Raw genomic sequence first — 18,232 nt, 5'->3', positions numbered from 1 at the left:
TCTCGTCTAAGGCTTCTGAGTGGTATTAATTCTACAGCTACTAATTAAATACATTAACCATGATTTGGCCCATAATAGTAGCTGGGCTTTTGGTTAAACCCTCAAAGCATTAAAGCCAAATTCCATTTTGATTTAAACAATAAAAATCAAGCAGTTGATAACCTCTTTTTGGCTGCTGAAGAGAATAATTATAAAGAAGAAAGAAAATGAGTTTTGAACGTTAGGCTCAACTATTTCAAACAGTGTCATCACCTTCCAGGTATTGGTTTCTTTATTGGTTTAATGTTCATCTCTAATGTTCTTCGATGTGGACACATGTGATGAGTAGCGGCGGTATCAAGATTATAGGCTCAACTAGTCCTTTTGCTCAAGGAAGTTTTGCGCCTTTTAGTTGCTTATGTTTTATTTTATTTTTGTTCTTTTAAATATTTCCCCAGCAAAGAATTTTAAGTTTAACTAAAATTAAGAAAAAAAAAATGGAAAAAGTTAAGATTTTGTCCTGATGAGTTTTTCTTCTTGCTCCAGTTGAATAATACAAATTAAAATGGCTGGGCGAGCTCAAATCCCCCAAAAAAGCTCAGCACTTATTGCTATGATTGCCAATGAGGTATGGTGAATGTAGTTGTTTGTTAGTTTGTCTTGCCTTTTGTGTTATTGGCTTATAAGTATCTAGAAATTAATTTGACATTGAACAGATCAACATGATTTTCACCATACCCATATACAAATTTCATTTGAAAAAGAAAGATAAGGATTTATATTATGATGTATCATACAATTTGATCATATTTGAGTAACATGTTACCTTTGTCCATAGCGTCATACATGGAATTACTGGTTCCAGGCATCGACTGCAGTTTTATGGCTTAAAAGGTCAGACCATACACTTTTATTTATTCCTATTTTCTCCATCAATTCATGCATTTTCTTCCTAGTTTTTTCTTCCTTTTAGTTAGGTTCATTGAGTATGATGCAAGAATTCATTAATTTAGGACATGTTATGTAGTTCACATCATATAAATCTTCAAGATTGTTCTCATGGATGATTTTTGCTATTTAGGACACTGTAAATGGATTTTTGCTGGCTAGTGTAGGTAATGTCGACTTGCGGAGAAAGACAAACTACCTTTTTGTTGATTCAAGTATGCATATGAGCTTTATGATGGTGGATTATTGAAATTTGTTATTTCATGTGTTTATTGAACTATTAGAGCAACAGTAATCATGTTTTAATTCTCAGAGAGTTTACATTTTATCTTTTTTATGATTCCCTTATGTGTGTATGTATTTGAACTTGTCAAAAAAATAAAATTGTATATATTTTTTTCTCTCTCAATTAAAACAAGAATTAATATTTTTTATTATTACTAATTAGTTCCAGTTTGACAAGGAGGAACTGCTTTCTTTTTGGGACACAGACCTAACAGATTCTCCATTCTCTAATGAACCATTCTGCCTTTCTGATAATCCTAAATTAATTTGATGAAAGCCTTCATTGCTAGGTTTTGGGTGTTGATATTTTTGCTATTCCCTTCTTTAAAGTTTCTTCATGGTCTATGTAAGTACTTGTTGTGGTGTCTCATTAAGGTTGACGTGTCCAGCTTGCAAACCAAATAATAGCTCAACTTCCCCATTGTTGGATGTCTAATTAGATACGTTCTTCTTTCTACTTAATTCAAGTTAATCATACTAGCCTACCACTTTTAATTCATCAGGATTCTAGAAATCACTCCCTCTAATTACTCTCCATAGTGTTGTAGTATGTTCATGCCTCTCATTTATAAATACATGGTAGCTTCGCTATGGCAACTTGCTAAAGGGAATGTCTGTTCGCTGGCTATGTATTTTGCATAATCTGGAAGGTGTATGAGGTTTGAGTGAAGGGTCTGGAATGAGGCATAAGGAAAATGACCTGGGTGCAATTTGAGACACAAATAGTTTGCCTCAAGGTTTGATCCTCACAGTGTAATGATTTTTGGGATGCTTTATGTGTGATATGCCTGCCTCAAGATAGTGGTCTTTGTTTACAAAATTAAGCTGCATGTGTAATTGATGCAAGATGGCGTAGTGGGAAACTGAATCTGCACACACTAGACTTCATAACTCTTCTACAAATCCTAGAAAACTCTTAAGAATTATAGATAATGGGGGAAAAAAATTCTTGCGAGAGTATACTTATTGATAAATTTGATAATAAAAACACTCTTTCTATGTACTTGGAGTGCCTTACACTTTTATTGATATTTCGATTGCTTAAAAGAAAAAAATGGATGGTCAAGCTGTCCTTATTATGCTTAAATAGAAGTTAGGAGCGCAACCTTAACTAGCCTTTATTAAAATAATTGTAAACTCACTCTAGCGAACATTGCGCAAGTGTCGAGTGGAGCTCTTATCGCAAATTCGCTTGAGTGAAGGTCTAGCTTAATCATTGAGAAAATTTTCTTTTTGTCTCCCGTAGCATCTCACTCGAGCAACTGTTGAGCGAACCTCACATGAAAGCTTGCTGAAATCTTGCTTGAGCGATTGTCAAGCGAGTGTCGCGCGAACTTTCTACCTCCTGTAGAATTGCATGTCCACACTTTATAAGCTCTCTCTCCTCTTTGCTCAACAAACCGCAGGGGGCCACATGTAATTTGGTTTGTATCATCCTCCCCGAGTTGGAGAAAATTTGTCCTCAAATTTGAGCCGTCACGTAATGAATTACCATGGAAGGAACCATATGCTTGACGATATCCTTGGGGCCCTTTTGAATATGAATAACTAGACCCGCTACCTTTATGATTTCCTTCTCTGGATTGTTTTTGATCAGTTTTGACTCTCTAAATCCCATCTTCATTTCATCATCAATCTTGTATAATACCACATCCAAGCTCTTTGTAACCTTAAGTTGTTCTATTTCTGAAAGCTTTGTTGTCTTCTTTCCCAGAAAATCTTATCCTTTGGAAACTTGATTGCATGTTTGCCAGTTAATCCATTAAGTTCACCCAACTTTTCTAAAGACTCCAACACCTCACCAATGAACCCCTTCCTTGCTAAGAGATCTATACTTTTCTCTTTAGAGGGTTTGGGCTCGACCTCTTTACTGGGTAGGAGTACAATCTTCACCTTATCATATACAATGCCGTAGATATTAGTCTTCCCATCATGTATCGCTGCCCTATCAAATTGTCATGGTTTATTCAATAGAAGGTGGCAAGCATCTATGTTGACAACTTCACATCATACGCTATCCTTATACTTGGACCCAATGGAAAAGGACACCAAGCAACGTTTAGTGACTGCTATTTCCATTTCCTCTAATGTGACTTTATAGATCCCATTTAAGTAATGTGCGGTACATAGTTCATGATGTAGAGTTGCATTGAATATTCGGTTCTAAGAGGAACTTCTTGATCCATCTAATCTCTTATGTCCTATCTTCTTATTTTGTTTCCTTTCTGATTCCATCCAACTTGTCGGGACTGGGGTGTTTCTCCGTTTCCAATCCCAATTTCTTGACAGCCTTTTCAAAAATTTTGTTCTCACAAATCCTTAAATCAATTACAAGCCTACATACCTTACCCCCAATAGCACAAGTGGGCTGAAAGATACTGTTGCGACGCCAGTCATTCCCCTCTGACTTACAAGGTGTGAAGAACGTTCGCCTCGTTACCAATAAAGGCCCCTCATCTCCCTGCACATGCTCTTCCTCACATTTTTGTTTCATCATCACACCCAGGCCCTTGTTCAGTATCAATCAAGTCATTATCTCTAGGCTATTCTTTATCAGTTAACAACCCTTTATCATAACGGTCACCCTTCCTACAATCAGCTATCATATGACCCACTTCACAACACTTGAAACTTTGAGGTGTAGCACTAGTTGAAGCCACCATATGAGGCTGTGCGTTTGCTTGCCCTCTATTCTCCCAATTCCATGTAGGTGGTGGCACCGTATTATGATTAGGTGGTCTAGGGTTTGTGTGACTACTACCATTATTGTTTCCTCCTACTACACCCCATAGCTTCCTAGCTAAGGTCTTTTCCAAGTGTAAGGTTCATTGATGGGCTTCGGGCACATTTATAAGGTCAAAGAAATTTAGATAATCCTGTAATTTTTGTTTTATACCTCTGATATACCTTGAAACCAATTGATTCTCTGATTTTTCAAGATCAATGCGCACCACAAGTCTATAAAACTTCACATTGTAGTCATCCACAAAATGTGTTCCCTGCCTGAGATTCCAAAGTAGTTGGTACATCGTCTTCACATAATTATGGGGTAAGAACGCCGCTCTCGTGTGCTTCAACAATTTCTCCCAACTGTTGATCTTTGCTTTCCCTAGCGGTGCCTTGCTCCATTTGCTGTCACCACACAGTGGCACGCTCTTTGAACTTGGTAGCCACCAAAGGAACTCACCTATCATCCGCGACCTCTTTGAAATCCAAGATCTCCTTCACAACGACTCCCATTTTGCTAGCTTGTTTGGCACCAAGGGACCCTCCCTCCTCGCTCCACGCTCCACAAACGGATTGATGGGATCTCCTTTGACGCTATCCTTGTCATCCTCCTCTGCAAAACGTAGTTTTGGTTGACGGCAACGCCCATTAGCAACGGCTAAGGAGGCAAATTGATCAGCCAGTGCCTTGAATTGATTGCTAAACTACTGAAATTGCTCCTCTATTCGTCGTCAAATTGCCTCTAGTTATTCATCATGTTCTGCCTCACCGCATTCATGCACATCGCCAATGGTTGCATGTCTTTCTCCATGTGCTCCTTTTTGCGCCACGGAGCATGTGGAGGAATCAAGTGCCCATTAAAGATTTCCTTTTACATCTTGAAACATGTTCTATGTCTGAGATACTTTGTATGTAGGAGTTTTATGATGAAAAATAGATCCATATTTTCCTTTTTGTTCTACAAAGTGGTATCCCTTTTTCATTAAAGTTTCCTTATTATAATCAATACTTCTTTAATGAGCTCTTTCTTGGTTTGATTGCTTTCTAAGGGCAGGAGTTTGGAAGAAGAAGTACTCTGAGTTCTTGGGGGTTTTAATATGTTTTCGATTCTTGCATAGCCTCTTAAGTTCTAAATCACTTATTTTTCTTTCAAGTTCTATCTTAGCCAAAAAAGCATACCCATTTGTTTTGAGGGTAGTTACTAAAGGGCAATTTAGAAGCTAGGGATGAGTGGTTGTTTGAAGCTTCCAAATCCTTCCCAAGCTATACTTTTAGTGAAGTCTGTGGCTTTAAGCTGCTCAAGCTATAGTGAGACGCTCCAAAAAGTTAAGTCCCACATTGGGTGGGTGGATTATAATAGTGTTATATGAGTGCCAAGTCCCAAATTAGTTTCTTACTAGGTGATATTGGTCTTTATAAGTGATTTTAGGAGCTCCAATTATAACTTTGATTAGTCTTTTTGAAGTAATATTGCAGATGTGGTTAGCACTTTCCTTGAGCCATTACAAATACTATCAGAGTAAAGGCTTATCATTATGTGGACTTTTATGCTTAGGAGGTGATTTTAATATAAACCAGAGCATTAGGTGTTTAATATATGGCATTGTGTCACATCAATTTATATAGTCTATTGTGTAATTGTTGTTTTCTAATAATTATTAAGTGCTCATTATAGTAGTCTCATTCTTAAATTCTATGAGTGATAACAAGCTCACTTTGATGGTTATGGTTTTAGCAACATCATCCCACCACATAAGAAATGACCAGTTAAGATGCATGGCGGTAGGACACCTGTGGCACCACGAGGGAGAGAAAGTCCACCATTAGCAAGTGTGGAGGCTAGAGCCTAAGATTCCTCAAAATGTGGGTGGTGAGGATTTACCGAGAGTCAATGCTACTATTGATGCCTTTGACATGTTAGATTCAGTTGCTATGAGGATATGACAATGCCCCTGATAGGAGGGGAAGGGATGTGGAGACAAGAAGGGGTTGTAAATGAATTATATAGGATTACATGTAGTCTAATCCATTTCAAACTTAGATAGGATTACATGTAGTCTAATCCTCTATATAACCTGGCTCTGATACCATGAAAGGTTTTGAACTCGAATAATTTCATTGATGTTCAGAACAGTATATATAGAGGATTAGACTACATGTAATCCTATCTAAGTTTGAAATTCAAAAGTGTATAACAGAAAATATAATTCAAAAATACAGAATATCTTATCTCTAAGTTATTCGTTAGTTAGAGATTGTTTGAATGAGTCTTCAAATGAATGTGGATGTGTTGATGAATCTGGACATGAAGTTGATGCTGCACGTGTATGAGATGAGGTGGCAGATATATCATTTACAACATGATGTAGAGTCTAATAATACACTTAAGTTGGATCTACTTTACTTTGATTACTCTCCAGTATAATAAAACCTTAGGTGTGAATGCTAATGCAAATGATGGAGCTTTAGTTAGTGAGGGTTGATGCTTTAAGGTTCTCTATATGATTAGACTTGGAACAGTGTCTTTAATGAATCACTTTCAAAATAAATTCCTCCAAATTTTGTATCTTATGATGGAAATTGAGGTGTCTTCATTTATGATGGGCCTGACATTAGAAAGTCATTGAAGGCTCTTCAGATTTCTGTTAGTGTATTTTTATTTGTGATCCGAAGATTACAAATAGCAATATATGAAATACTTTCAATTTCATTGTTATCAGTAGTCAACATTAGATAGCTGATCTTGTATCTTTATTAAGTGCTTTTTATTCAATGGAACTAATCTTGTTTCCCATATATACTATACTAAACCAATTTACATCCTGTACCTTGCAAGGAATATGTTGAAGACTGATTTAATATGAGAAAATTTCGTTCTCAATTTTCAAGCAAAACTAATTGTTTCCTATCTTTTGTATTACTGTTATTTGCATTTTGGTTCAGAAACAACAGCCAAAGCAATTGAAGATGCATTCAAAGAGTTCACCACAAAAGAGGACATTATTATTGTTCTCATCAGCCAATATGTAAGTTTTCTTCTCACACTTTGAGCATGTAGGTGGTCAGCAAAAAATTGTTAAAACCAGTTTTTTGTATTAAATATTTAGAACTTGTCATGGAGGCAACAACAAAATTCTAAAATTTCTTGGTGTATAATTAGTCTGGCAAGAGTTTAGGTGTGTCTAGGTGGTTGTTTACTGTACTAGTGATGTGTTACATTGTTCATATTTCTTCAAATTTGTCATGTGCTCTAAGATTTTCCATCACAAACTGACTCTTTTTGTCCTTAATTTATCAGGTCTCAAACATGATAAGGTTCCTGGTTGATAGTTACAATAAGCCAGTACCAGCAATTTTGGAGATCCCTTCCAAGGATCATCCTTATGACCCTGCTCATGATTCAGTTCTTTCGCGTGTGAAGTATCTCTTCTCTGCTGAATCTGTGGCATCCGAACGGCGTTGAATGTCTAAATGTTGTCCTGTTCAGGTTGCACACACTATCATTTTCCTAGTTGAGGACTACATATGCTCACATCATTGTATGTCATGTTTTTCATTTCATTTGCATTGATTGATTTATGTGGCTACTTTATATTCTTTTTTTGTGCCTAATTATGAATTATGAGTGCAATTTGTTTTCAGGTTATGGTGATGATAATAGGGACAAGTTGCCATGTTGAATGTTAAGAAGATAGGAGTTCATCCTTTTCAAACTAAAGTTGCTTCTGATCCTTTGTGTTCATTACTTTCTTTTCTTAAGATTCTTTTATCCTCCAATTTGGGCAAGACACTGTAACTTAGAAACCCAGAAGTGCAACTCATAAGGGAGGCAGTCAGAAAGCTGAAAGCAAGTCGTAACATTTATTATTTATATTATTTTATTTTTGACGGAAAGCAATTCATGGTAAGAGTTGCCATGTTGAATGTTAATAATTATGGCGGAAGATGAACAGAGCACAAATAGGCTTAAGCTCAGCTCGTGATCAATTCATTTATTAAACGAATAGAATTTAAATGATAATTTAGGTTTATTTGTTAAACAAGCCGAACTCGTATAAACTTGGCTCGACTTGTATGAGCTCGTATAACTTTATTTTTATAATTTTTATGATATTATTTTTAACTTTGTAATGAGAACACATTAAGTATTTAAAAAGATAAAAATTATCTTCATAATGTAATAAATATAGCTTGAATTATTGTAATTGTAAGTCTTGATATAAATATATGTATATTTGTGTGTATATGCGAGGGTTTATGTGTATGTATATATATGTGTATGTAATGAATATAAACATATAATCTCGATATTTGATTGTTTAAGATTCGAATTAATTTATCTAATTACTCAAATAATAAATTTTAACAATAATTAAATAACTAATAATTAGTATGAGTTTTTTTTTTAAAAAAAAAACTTTGTATATGGAATAAATAAGATAATTGAGTAACTCATGAATAAGCTAGAACTCGTTAAATATAAACAAATAAACAGTGCTTGAACATATTATCTTGCTTGGTGATAAGTTTGAATTTAACTCATGTTTGAAAAAAAAAATTAAATGAATTGAACTTGAATATTCAATACTCGGTTCGACTAAATTACAACCCTAATATTAAGTGCTAGTATCATGCCCTCGTGTAAGGAACTTCTTTAAAAGCCCATTTAATTTAAAACAAAAAGAATGTTGGTCATGACAATCACATGCCACAAAATTTCAAGTAATGAATGAGACATAAATTTTCTACAAATTGGTCTGTGAGAAATTCGTACAAATCAACTTCTAAAAGTGACATATGTCTTTTAAGCTATTAAAAAAGCATGTGCTTCTCAGATGCAAATGACATATGTCACTTTTAGAAGCTAGTTTGTAAAAAATTTATGTCCGAATGAATATATGTGATGACGTCTTAAAATGTATCTAATGACCCACACTTACATGTATTTAAGAAAATACAGAAGAAAACATTAGAGTTTTTTTAGATTTTTTGTTTCTTTAAAAATAATTTAGAGAACTAAGTTATTTTTTTATTTCTCTTTTCAAATAAACTATAGAATAGCTTTTCTTATCATTCTCATATACCATTTAAATATTCTTTTAAATCAATGTTAAGGCCTAAGGGAAAGAGAGAGGAAATAAAATGCCTTCTTTTTTTAAAAAAATAAAATAAAATAAGGATAAAGGAAGCTTCCCTTGGTTTAGGAAACACCAAGAAAGTTTGTTGCTAGTGCTCTAAGATTGAATTGGATGAAATTCAAGGGACCAATTTCACAAAAAAAAAATAAAAAATAAAAAATTATACTTCAGATAATTGTATACAACATTTAATTTTATTCTAGGAAAAAGTATACATACTTATCTCAAATTACCACTTCATTGACAATATCTTCTCCAAACTATCAATTGTGTCAATATTCCCCTTAAACTACAAAAAAAAATCCATGTCCGCTAATGTTAAAAATACCCTTCATAAAATTATAAAACTAGTTTTTCAATTTTAATTTTTTTTTTTATTAAAGTTTTAAGTTAATTTTTTCTTTTGTTATTCTTACGTTTTTTTTTTTTTTATTCGAATTTACTAAGACATTGTTGAAAAAAATTAGTGTCATTTTTTCTTTTCTGTTTGTTGGTATTATGGGCACATTTATATATTTTGGTTGTTTAGGGAGAATATTAATATAATTAGAGATTTGATCTTTTACCATCTCAAGACATAACTTTTGGTGGTCTCTTAGCTAGCTTTTTTTTTTTTTTTTTTTTTTTTTTTGGGTCAAAAAAAAAAAGGGAAAAAGTAAAAGTTGACACATGGATAAAGGTGGTCAAGAATTATGTTTTAGGGTAACAATGTATCATATTTCAATATCTCATATAATTAATAGTTTAGAAGAGACATTGATAATTGAATGGTAATTTGAAAAAATATATATAATTTTTCCATCATTATATTACTACTTCAAAATCCAGAAGATCATTAAAGGATTAGTTCGACCAAATTCACTAGCAAATGTCGAAGTCTTACAAGTTGAGACAAAAAAGGAGATGGGTAAGAATATATTTTTAGTTTTTAAAATAATTTTTTCAAACAATATCAAATTTTTAATTTTTAAGAGTGACATGTATTGCATTTTTATTAGACATGACATGTTAACCTAAAAGTATCTGTCAAGTTAATGGGCAGAAAATTGATTTTATAAAGTAATTTATCAATTTTACCTACGAAATAGACCTCCCAACTAATTTTTATATCAAATAACGTGATTTATAAATTAGACAAACCACTGGGCCGACATTACATTTTTCACCCATGAAGGCCCAAATATTTTATTAGAAAACAAAAGAGAGTAAAGGAAATTGAAGAAAAAAAAAGAAACAAAAAAAGAAAAAAGAAGAAGGAAAAGAGACACGGCGAATTAAGTGAAGGAGGGGTTCGCGAAAACTCCCAATTCACGCACGCTTCCCATTCCGCCTTCAGCAGAGAACTTCTCTGCTCCTTCTGAGATTGTAGAGGGCATTTTGGAGCAAGAAATCAAGAGGGAGCCGAGTGGGCTTGTGGTATTTCTCTCTCTCTCTCTCTCTCTCTCTCTCTCTCTCTCTCTCTCCCATTCGTGTCTATCCCTCATGTGTTTCAAAACTTGAGCTTTGATGAGTGTTAATACTTGGGTAGGCATGATTTTGATGATTATTCGGAGTCTTGACAAAATGTTTGGCGAGTTGTAGAATTTGGAAGGGTGGAAACCATGCATGTATTTTGGGAATTGTGAGAAGGCATTGATGTTTCTTTGAATGCCTATTCCAAGTCTAAGACAAAATTTTGGATGAATTGTGAAAGTCTGACAAAAACCTGAAAACCCTTTTTTTACATGTCACGATTTCTATCGATTTGTGTTGGGGGTTTGGGTGTTTGAATGATGGGAGCCGAATGGGTAAACCTCTCATAAGTCTATGACCTTTAAATTTCTTCGAAGGATTGATTAAGCTGTGATTTGTAGAGCTGGAGTTGGAACCCGTAAGCCCACTGCATGTCTCGTTTTTCTTTTTGGGTTCACTTACATGTATTTATTGTTCTGCTGTTGTTTGCCTGCACTGGCTCCAAATTTCTGGATAGTTGGACTGTGAAATGTTGTGGTGAATGGCTTACAGTGATTTGCATAGTGCTGTATGGCCCATAGATTTTCTCAATTGTTGTGTTTTTGGTGATGTGAATGGGGATTTGGTATTGCAGTGACTGAAAAGCATGACTCCTGCCAGTGGATTATTTTGTAAAAACTCTTTGTTTTGGTTGTTCACATAATGCTGGAGAAAACATTAAGCAAGAAGATTTGGAACCGTCACTAGTTGCATGAAAAAAAAAAAGAAAAAAGAATTTTTGGATGGAAATTTTCTGCATGTGTTGGACCTGTGATACCACCTTTTACTGTAATGCTGTGTATATTCTGAAACTTACACACATACACGAAAAGCTAAAAGGAATTTTGGGTGGCTGGATTTCACTTGAAGGAAAGGTAAGTGAAAGGTAAACTAGGAATGTTACTGTTGGATGTAAGTGAAAGGTAATTTTCACTTGAATTTTACTGTTGGATGTAATTTTGGGTGGCTGAATTTAGAAATTTTATAAAACAACCAGTTGCATGTTAGTGAAAGGTAAACTAGGAATTTTACTGTTGGACTGATTATGAACCACATATATTGGCCAAGTTGAAATCTGAGATTTGGTTGCCTTGCATGTTGTTTCCGAATTTACTTTTGAGAACTGTAAGGTTTAAAAGGGATGTTGTTGCTCTCTTGAAACAATTAAATTATTATTAAGTAGGAATAAGTTTTATATTAAAATTGTGTAGTTGCTGGAATTTTGATGGAATATTGATAGCATGAATTGTGAAAAAGTTCTGCCAAGTATACAAGTTGCTCACAAGCTTAAAGCTGGAAATTTTTTGAAAACTACCAATTTGGAAGAAACCTTTGCTGCCTTGATAGTAAAGAAAAACCAAAGGAGATGATTTTAATGTCTCTTTATTCAGATTTCATGGCGATAAGTTGTAATTCTAGCTGTTTGAATTATCACTTGCTGTTTTGGGGTTAAATCATGTATGCATCTATCTACGATGCTTTTGCGACAAGTAATATTGTTCTCTGTGATGTTGTTGGTTTGATGAGAAGGTTATGCATAGGTTCTTGAGTGAAAATACATGACTCTTTGCCATGGAATAATAAGGAGAATGCTGGTTTTATTATTTGATATTGGCTGGCATACAAGCTGGATGTACATGCTGTTAGGACTAAACTGATTTGATAATGACATGTCTGAGAAGCTGGCTGCACTACTGGACTTCATTCCACCGAATAAGAATTTCTTCTTCTAAAATAAAATAAATAAAGTTAAATAACCATTTATTCCAAAATCTTAAGCTGATAGTAAGAAGTGAATTTAATCATTTATATTCTAATACTCTCCCTCACGTTTGGGCTTAAACTCTACATTAATAAGTGGGGCCCAACATATGGAATATTTAATTGAAATGGGAGATGAATCACGGAGATAGAATTCAAACTTAGAACTTCTAATTTGATACCATGTTAAATCATCACTTATCCTAAAAGCTTAAGCTGATAGAAAGAGTTAAGTTTAATCATTTATATTTTAACAATTTTATGTTACCGAAATAAAAAGTTCTCATATGAAAAACTCTCCACTAACGGAATTATTTTATTTTACGATATTTTTTTTCTTCCCTTAGAAACCGAATGGAGGATAGGGTTTTCTTCTTCTAACATTTTGAAGGTCTATGTTTTCAGGAAAGGTTTTCAAAGATTTGGTCTTGGGGTTTTGAAGGGTTGCAAATATGAAGAAATTGGGGATTGCTGAAAATGAAGATGTAAATGAGGAGGTTTATATGCATGTAAGGAATAAGGAAAAGGAGAAGGAGCGAAAGAAGAAGAAGAAGGCAAAATTGGAAGTTAATGATGGCAAGAGCGAGAAGGAATTTGAGAAGGCTAGGGAGAAGGATAATAGAATTAATGATGATGAGGAAGTTGGTGAACTTAGAGAGGTTTCGAAGGAAACCAACACGATAGGAGAAGAGAACATGAACCTAAGAATGAATGAGAAGAAGGATTCTGAGTTGGGAATAAGAAGAGAGAAGAAAAAGAAGCACAAAGAGGAAAAGAGGGTGGCTTCCTATATGAATGAACTCCTTGAGGATAACAATATGGAAGAGCTAGTTAAGGGACAAGCTTGCTCTGAGGAAAGAGAGAATGATGAAAGGAAAGACGGGAAAGAAGAGAAAAAGAAGGAGAAGAAGAAAAGGAAGAGGGACATGAAGAGTTGTGATGTTCTAGTGAACAACGACATGACTAGTGGAGATGTTGGAAAAGAAAGGGAGCTCTCAGATGGGAAAAACTTGGAAAAGGTCAAGCCTTTAAAAAAGAGAAGGAAAGAGAATAAAAATCATAATGATGATCTGGGAACTGGACTACGGGGGACCATCACTGAAAAACCAAGTAATGAAAGCAAGGGAGTTGAAGATAATGGAGTTAATGCACGTTCATCTAGGAATGAGATGGGGGAGAGAATTGTACATGCCATTAGTGCAGAAGATGGAGACAAGGATGTGAAGCATAAGAAGAACAAGAAGAACAAGAAGGAGAAGAAGAGGAAGGCCAAGTCAGATAAACATGTTTTCGAACAAAGTGATGATAAAGGGGTGGCAAGAACCAAAAAAGACGTTGGGAACATTTGTGAAAATTCTACACCTGGAGGCATGTCTAAGAGAGTAAGATTCTCGGATCAGTTGGAGGTTTTTACTTTATCTGATGGTCCAATTGATGCGAAGAATGATCACAATGACGGATTAGTACGGGGTAAGAGGTTTTCAAAAGAAGAAGATGAGATGGTTAAGAAGGCTGTTTTCAACTACATAGCAGTACAAGGCTTAGGTGATGAAGGCCTAAATATGGTTCTCCACTGTAGATCTCATCCTGAAATAAAAAATTGTTGGAAGGAAATAGGAGCAGCCTTACCTTGGAGGCCTTCCGAGAGCGTATATCATCGAGCCCATGTTTTGTTCGAAAGGGGTGAGAAGCGTAAATGGACCCCTGAAGAGTATGAACTTATCCGAAGTTACCATGAAAAACATGGATCAGATTGGAAAAAGTTGGCTGATAAACTTGGCAAACATAGGTTTCATGTAAAGGATACATGGCGTAGAATAAGATTGCCAAATATGAAGAAAGGACGTTGGGCACAAGAGGAGTATCAATCCTTATTTGACTTGGTGAACATGGATCTGCGCATGAAGGCCTTGGAAGAAAAGAAAGAAAAGAATTCGAAGCACGGTATGTTGCGAGATGATCTCTCTTGGGAAGCCATTAGTAACAAGTTAGGAACCAGAAGCGGTGTTCTTTGCTGCCAGAAATGGTATGACCAATTAACATCACCTCTGGTGCGTGAAGGTGTATGGGCCAACACTGATGACTATCACCTGATAGATGCTCTTTACAGCTTGGATGCTTGCTGCATACAAGATGTGGACTGGGATAATCTGCTTGAGGATAGGTCTGGAGATGTATGTCGAGAGCGATGGGACCAGATGGTCAAACACATTGGTGAGCATGCCAACAAGTCATTTGCTGAACAAGTTGAAATCCTCTCAAATCGGTATTGCACAGACGTACTAGAAGCAAGAGAGAAGTGTGGCAGCAAGCCTGCAGTTTAGTGAGGGCAATATCCCTATGAGGTGTTTGAGTGCTGCTTGAGCTACTGCTGCTGAATCCCATGGATCAAAGTGGCATCCTGGGTGCGAGATTACTCTGATAAGCAGTCTTGAGTTTTTTGTGCCACTGGTTGATATAGATTTGTTTGCACTTCTTCTCTTTGTATCTGTCTTTTTTATGTTTCTGTTTTTTTTTTTTTTTTTTTTTTTTTTTTTTTTTTTTTTTTTTTTTTTGCCCTTTTTGAGTAGACCAAAGAAAATTACTATTCATCTTGTTTTGGAGAACTGCTAATCAGGACTAGGAGGGTTGTGGTTACTAGAAGAATGCTAGCTCTGCTATCTTGTAACTGCCAAGTATTCTATGAAAACCTTATGGCATTGTATTAGATTATGAAATTTGTGTAGAAGATATACATTGAAAAGTTCTGATCCTATATTTCTTCGGGGTTCCTCTCAGGAAAAAGGGGATTCTTGACATTAGAAGGTGCTGCCAATGAAACTCTAGGTACATGTCCATTAAAATTATAAGTACTATTAAAGTCAACCTCTAGATTCTAATTAACCTTAGATTCTATCTACTAGAACGCTGTTGATAATAGTTTATTACGGACAAAAATTAGATGATTTTTACAAATAAGTTTAATAAATTAACATAATTAACATGTGAGAAACACTTGTTTTCTCACTAAATTCATGGTCTTAAATTTGTATAGTCAAGGTTTTATTTTTGGCCTTCAAGATTGGAGGGATTAGAATCTTTTACAATTTTCAAAAAATTTGAGATTCTCAAATTATGTTAATTCAAACCATTTTTTACATCGAGCAAAAAATGTGATACGTTGTCGAGCAAAAAAAAAAAAAAAAATCATTCTAAAATGTTTTTTCTTCATTTTTTAAGAGACGATTCTTCTTTATTAAACCAAAAGACAGTTTTTTGCTCAAAAATTTTATACGACATAAAATGTAAGAACTTAATTTTCATGTCGTTCGATACATTAAACAACCTAAATTCACATAATCTGAGAATCTTAATTTTTTTTTTTTAAAATTGTAAGAGATCCTTATACTGATTGGAGTATACATATCATCTAAGGAGGGGGTAATGCCATTTTTGAATTTAATGAGGTTGGGATTAGTTGGAGGGTGTATGTAAATGCATTTTAATGAGGCTGGGATTAGTTGGAGGGCGAGTGTAAATGCTTGTGAAGAAATGCACGTACTAGATGTTGGTGACAATGTGACATAGGGGTCATGAAATGCGGATTCCAATTAAAAGATTCTTGAAATAACCATTTTAATTAACAAAACAAAAAAGAAGAAGAAAGAAGAGTAGATGTTCCAGACAACACTGACTAATAGCATCATCTTGATTCTTATGTACAGAGGGTGAGGGGAAAAAAAATACTTGTACATTTCATTAATTTATTATGGGAAAAGTATACATAACCTCTTCAAATTACCACATAATTGTCAATGTACCCCCCAAACTACCAATTGTGTCAATTTCCTTCCTTAAACTATCAAAAAATGTCAATGTCACCCTAATGACAAAAATGCCCTTCATAAAATTATTAAAATAAAAAAAAAACTAAAAAAAATTATTAAAAAAATAGAAAATAACAAAATTTTATTCCAAAAAAATAATAAAAAATTAAAACTGTTATTTATTTATTTATTTTTTAAAAAAATAATAATTTTCAGTTTTTTTTTTTTTCGTTTTTTTCTTTTTAAAAAAATTGTTCTTTTTTCGTTTTTTTTTTTTTTTTTAATTTAATAAAAACTGTTTTTTTTTTCATTTGTTTTATTTTATTTTTTTTAAAAAAAAAATCAGTTATTTTAAGTTTTTTCGTTTTTTTTTCTTTAAAAAAAAATTTCTTTTTTCTTTTTTAATTTAATAAAAACTGGTTTTTCTTTTTTTGTTTGCTTTTTTTTAAAGAATAAATTTTTATTTTTATTTTTTTATTATTTTTTGTGAGTTTTTTAGTTTTAGTTTTAATTTTTTGAATTTATGAGGACATTTTTGTCTTACTAAAAAAAAATTAGGGTCATTTTTGTCTTTTCGTTGCTCTTAGGGGGACATTGACATTTTTTGACAGTTTAGAGGGAGATATTAACAAAATTGGTAGTTTATGGGATACATTGACAATTGAGTGGTTTTTTAAATGAATTATATAGACTTTTTTAAAAAAATAATAATAATAATAATAAAATCTGAGAATGCCCTGTTTGAGCCCGAAAATTCCATGTGACCCCATTTTTTATTTTATTTTTTGAGTCCATGTCATTATTGTGACTTGCAGCCTGTCTGCACACTTTGACTATTATTAAGCCTTTCAAGCAGGTGTCTCTTTCAAAATGTTATTCTGAACGGATAAACGCAGTGGCCTAAAACTTGAAGAGAATTCTCGTCTTAAAAAAAAAAAAAAAAAAAAAAAAAAAAAATGATGTATTTTCCTTTCGTACTCCTCCAACGGAGAATATCCTTTACTTATAGCCCCTCTCAAGGATTAAAAAGAAAAGAAAAGAAAAGAACAGATGAAATAATGCTTGTCAAATTTAGGGCCTTAAAGTACTCGATTGCTTTTCGTAGTCTTTCCCTTTACCTGAATAATTAGAGCATTATTAGTGTTTTTCCTACAACGCCGGTGGTTATGCTGTATTGCTTGAGAATATCACAAACAGCAGCCAACCCCAATTTCTTTTTCTCTTTGAAGTATATATTTGTTTTGGTTTTGGCTTCTGGCAGTTGACAATAAATATCACATCTCTTTTCTTCCACAGTTTCTGCAGTAATTAATTATTTGATTACGCCCCACCTGTTTTGATCTTGATTCTTGATCATATTTATGAAGGGTCCAATTCAATTTGGATTTCATAAAAACATGTATGTCTGGCGCATAGAAGAAAGAAAGAAAGAAAAGGAAGGCATCATTCTTCTAGTATTTATCTTCCTTAATCCAATTAATGCTCTTTAACAGCCACACGCATAGAAATAACATCAGACATCAAACATAAACATAAGCTAGTATCAAACAGTAAGACTAATGATATTCATCACAAAAAGCAATAAACTACACAGGGAGCTGCCGTGCTTCAAATGGGTGGTGGACTGTTGGGTTGAGAAGGTGCTTCCGGGGGCCACGAAAGCTTCCATGATTCAACGGCGGCTTCCTTTGCGACGTTCGGTTTAATTCGCTGACATGCTTACCTGAATGGCTCAGAACTGTGAGGGTGGTGAAACTGAGGAGGAAAAGTATGAAGAATGCGGATGAGGCTCTCAACTGCACCATTTTTGTGCCTTTGGTGTGTCTGGTGGGGGATCGGAGTGTGTGGAGTTTGCTAATTATATAGAGTAGTTGAAGAATAACTTTGCTTTGTTAGGAAGGCACAAAGGGAAATCAAATTCCATCCATAAATTGATTATGGCGGCTGGTGTGTGTTTACCGTTTAGGGTGGCTTAAAGTGGTGGGGTTGGTTGGTGTTTGTTGTTGTTGTTATGATTCCATTGGAAGACTTAAGAGATGCAATGCTGAACTAAAAAGCAATAATATAAGGTGCTTTAAGTACATCATTATGAAGCCT

At 34.2% G+C, this 18,232-nt stretch overlaps 2 protein-coding genes across 3 annotated transcripts; both read left to right on the top strand.

Moving 5' to 3' along the window:
* Nucleotides 1-544: 544 nt before the first annotated feature.
* LOC133870109 (V-type proton ATPase subunit F-like) lies at nt 545-7,402 on the top strand. The gene is made up of 4 exons (XM_062307159.1): nt 545-607; nt 1,061-1,142; nt 6,883-6,965; nt 7,238-7,402. Exons 1-4 carry the CDS (start codon nt 545-547, stop codon nt 7,400-7,402), a joined length of 393 nt encoding a protein of 130 aa, XP_062163143.1.
* Nucleotides 7,403-10,322: 2,920 nt separating this feature from the next.
* Nucleotides 10,323-14,878, top strand: LOC133871304 (RNA polymerase I termination factor). Of its 2 annotated transcripts, none has more exons than XM_062308721.1 (2): nt 10,323-10,493; nt 12,735-14,878. In XM_062308721.1, exon 2 carries the CDS (start codon nt 12,782-12,784, stop codon nt 14,651-14,653), a length of 1,872 nt encoding a protein of 623 aa, XP_062164705.1. In that variant the 5' UTR covers nt 10,323-10,493; nt 12,735-12,781; the 3' UTR covers nt 14,654-14,878. The 2 variants fall into 2 exon arrangements, with proteins under 2 accessions (XP_062164705.1, XP_062164706.1); XM_062308722.1 differs by lacking the exon at nt 10,323-10,493 and adding an exon at nt 10,522-10,947.
* The last annotated feature ends 3,354 nt before the right edge of the window (nt 14,879-18,232 follow it).

This window comes from Alnus glutinosa, chromosome 6, assembly GCF_958979055.1.
Source record: "Alnus glutinosa chromosome 6, dhAlnGlut1.1, whole genome shotgun sequence".
In the NCBI taxonomy this organism is placed as follows: Eukaryota; Viridiplantae; Streptophyta; class Magnoliopsida; order Fagales; family Betulaceae; genus Alnus; species Alnus glutinosa.
The sequence above is the reverse complement of the archived record's forward strand: the minus strand, read 5'-3'. Positions and strand labels throughout refer to the sequence as shown.

Coding starts and splice junctions, on each gene's coding strand:
- LOC133871304 (XM_062308721.1), top strand. CDS start 12,782: ATGAAGAAATTGGGGATTGCTGAAAATGAAGATGTAAATGAGGAGGTT.
- LOC133870109 (XM_062307159.1), top strand. CDS start 545: ATGGCTGGGCGAGCTCAAATCCCCCAAAAAAGCTCAGCACTTATTGCT. Junction 1,143..6,882: donor CTACCTTTTTGTTGATTCAA/GTATGCATATGA, acceptor ATTTTGGTTCAG/AAACAACAGCCAAAGCAATT. Junction 6,966..7,237: donor TTGTTCTCATCAGCCAATAT/GTAAGTTTTCTT, acceptor TTAATTTATCAG/GTCTCAAACATGATAAGGTT.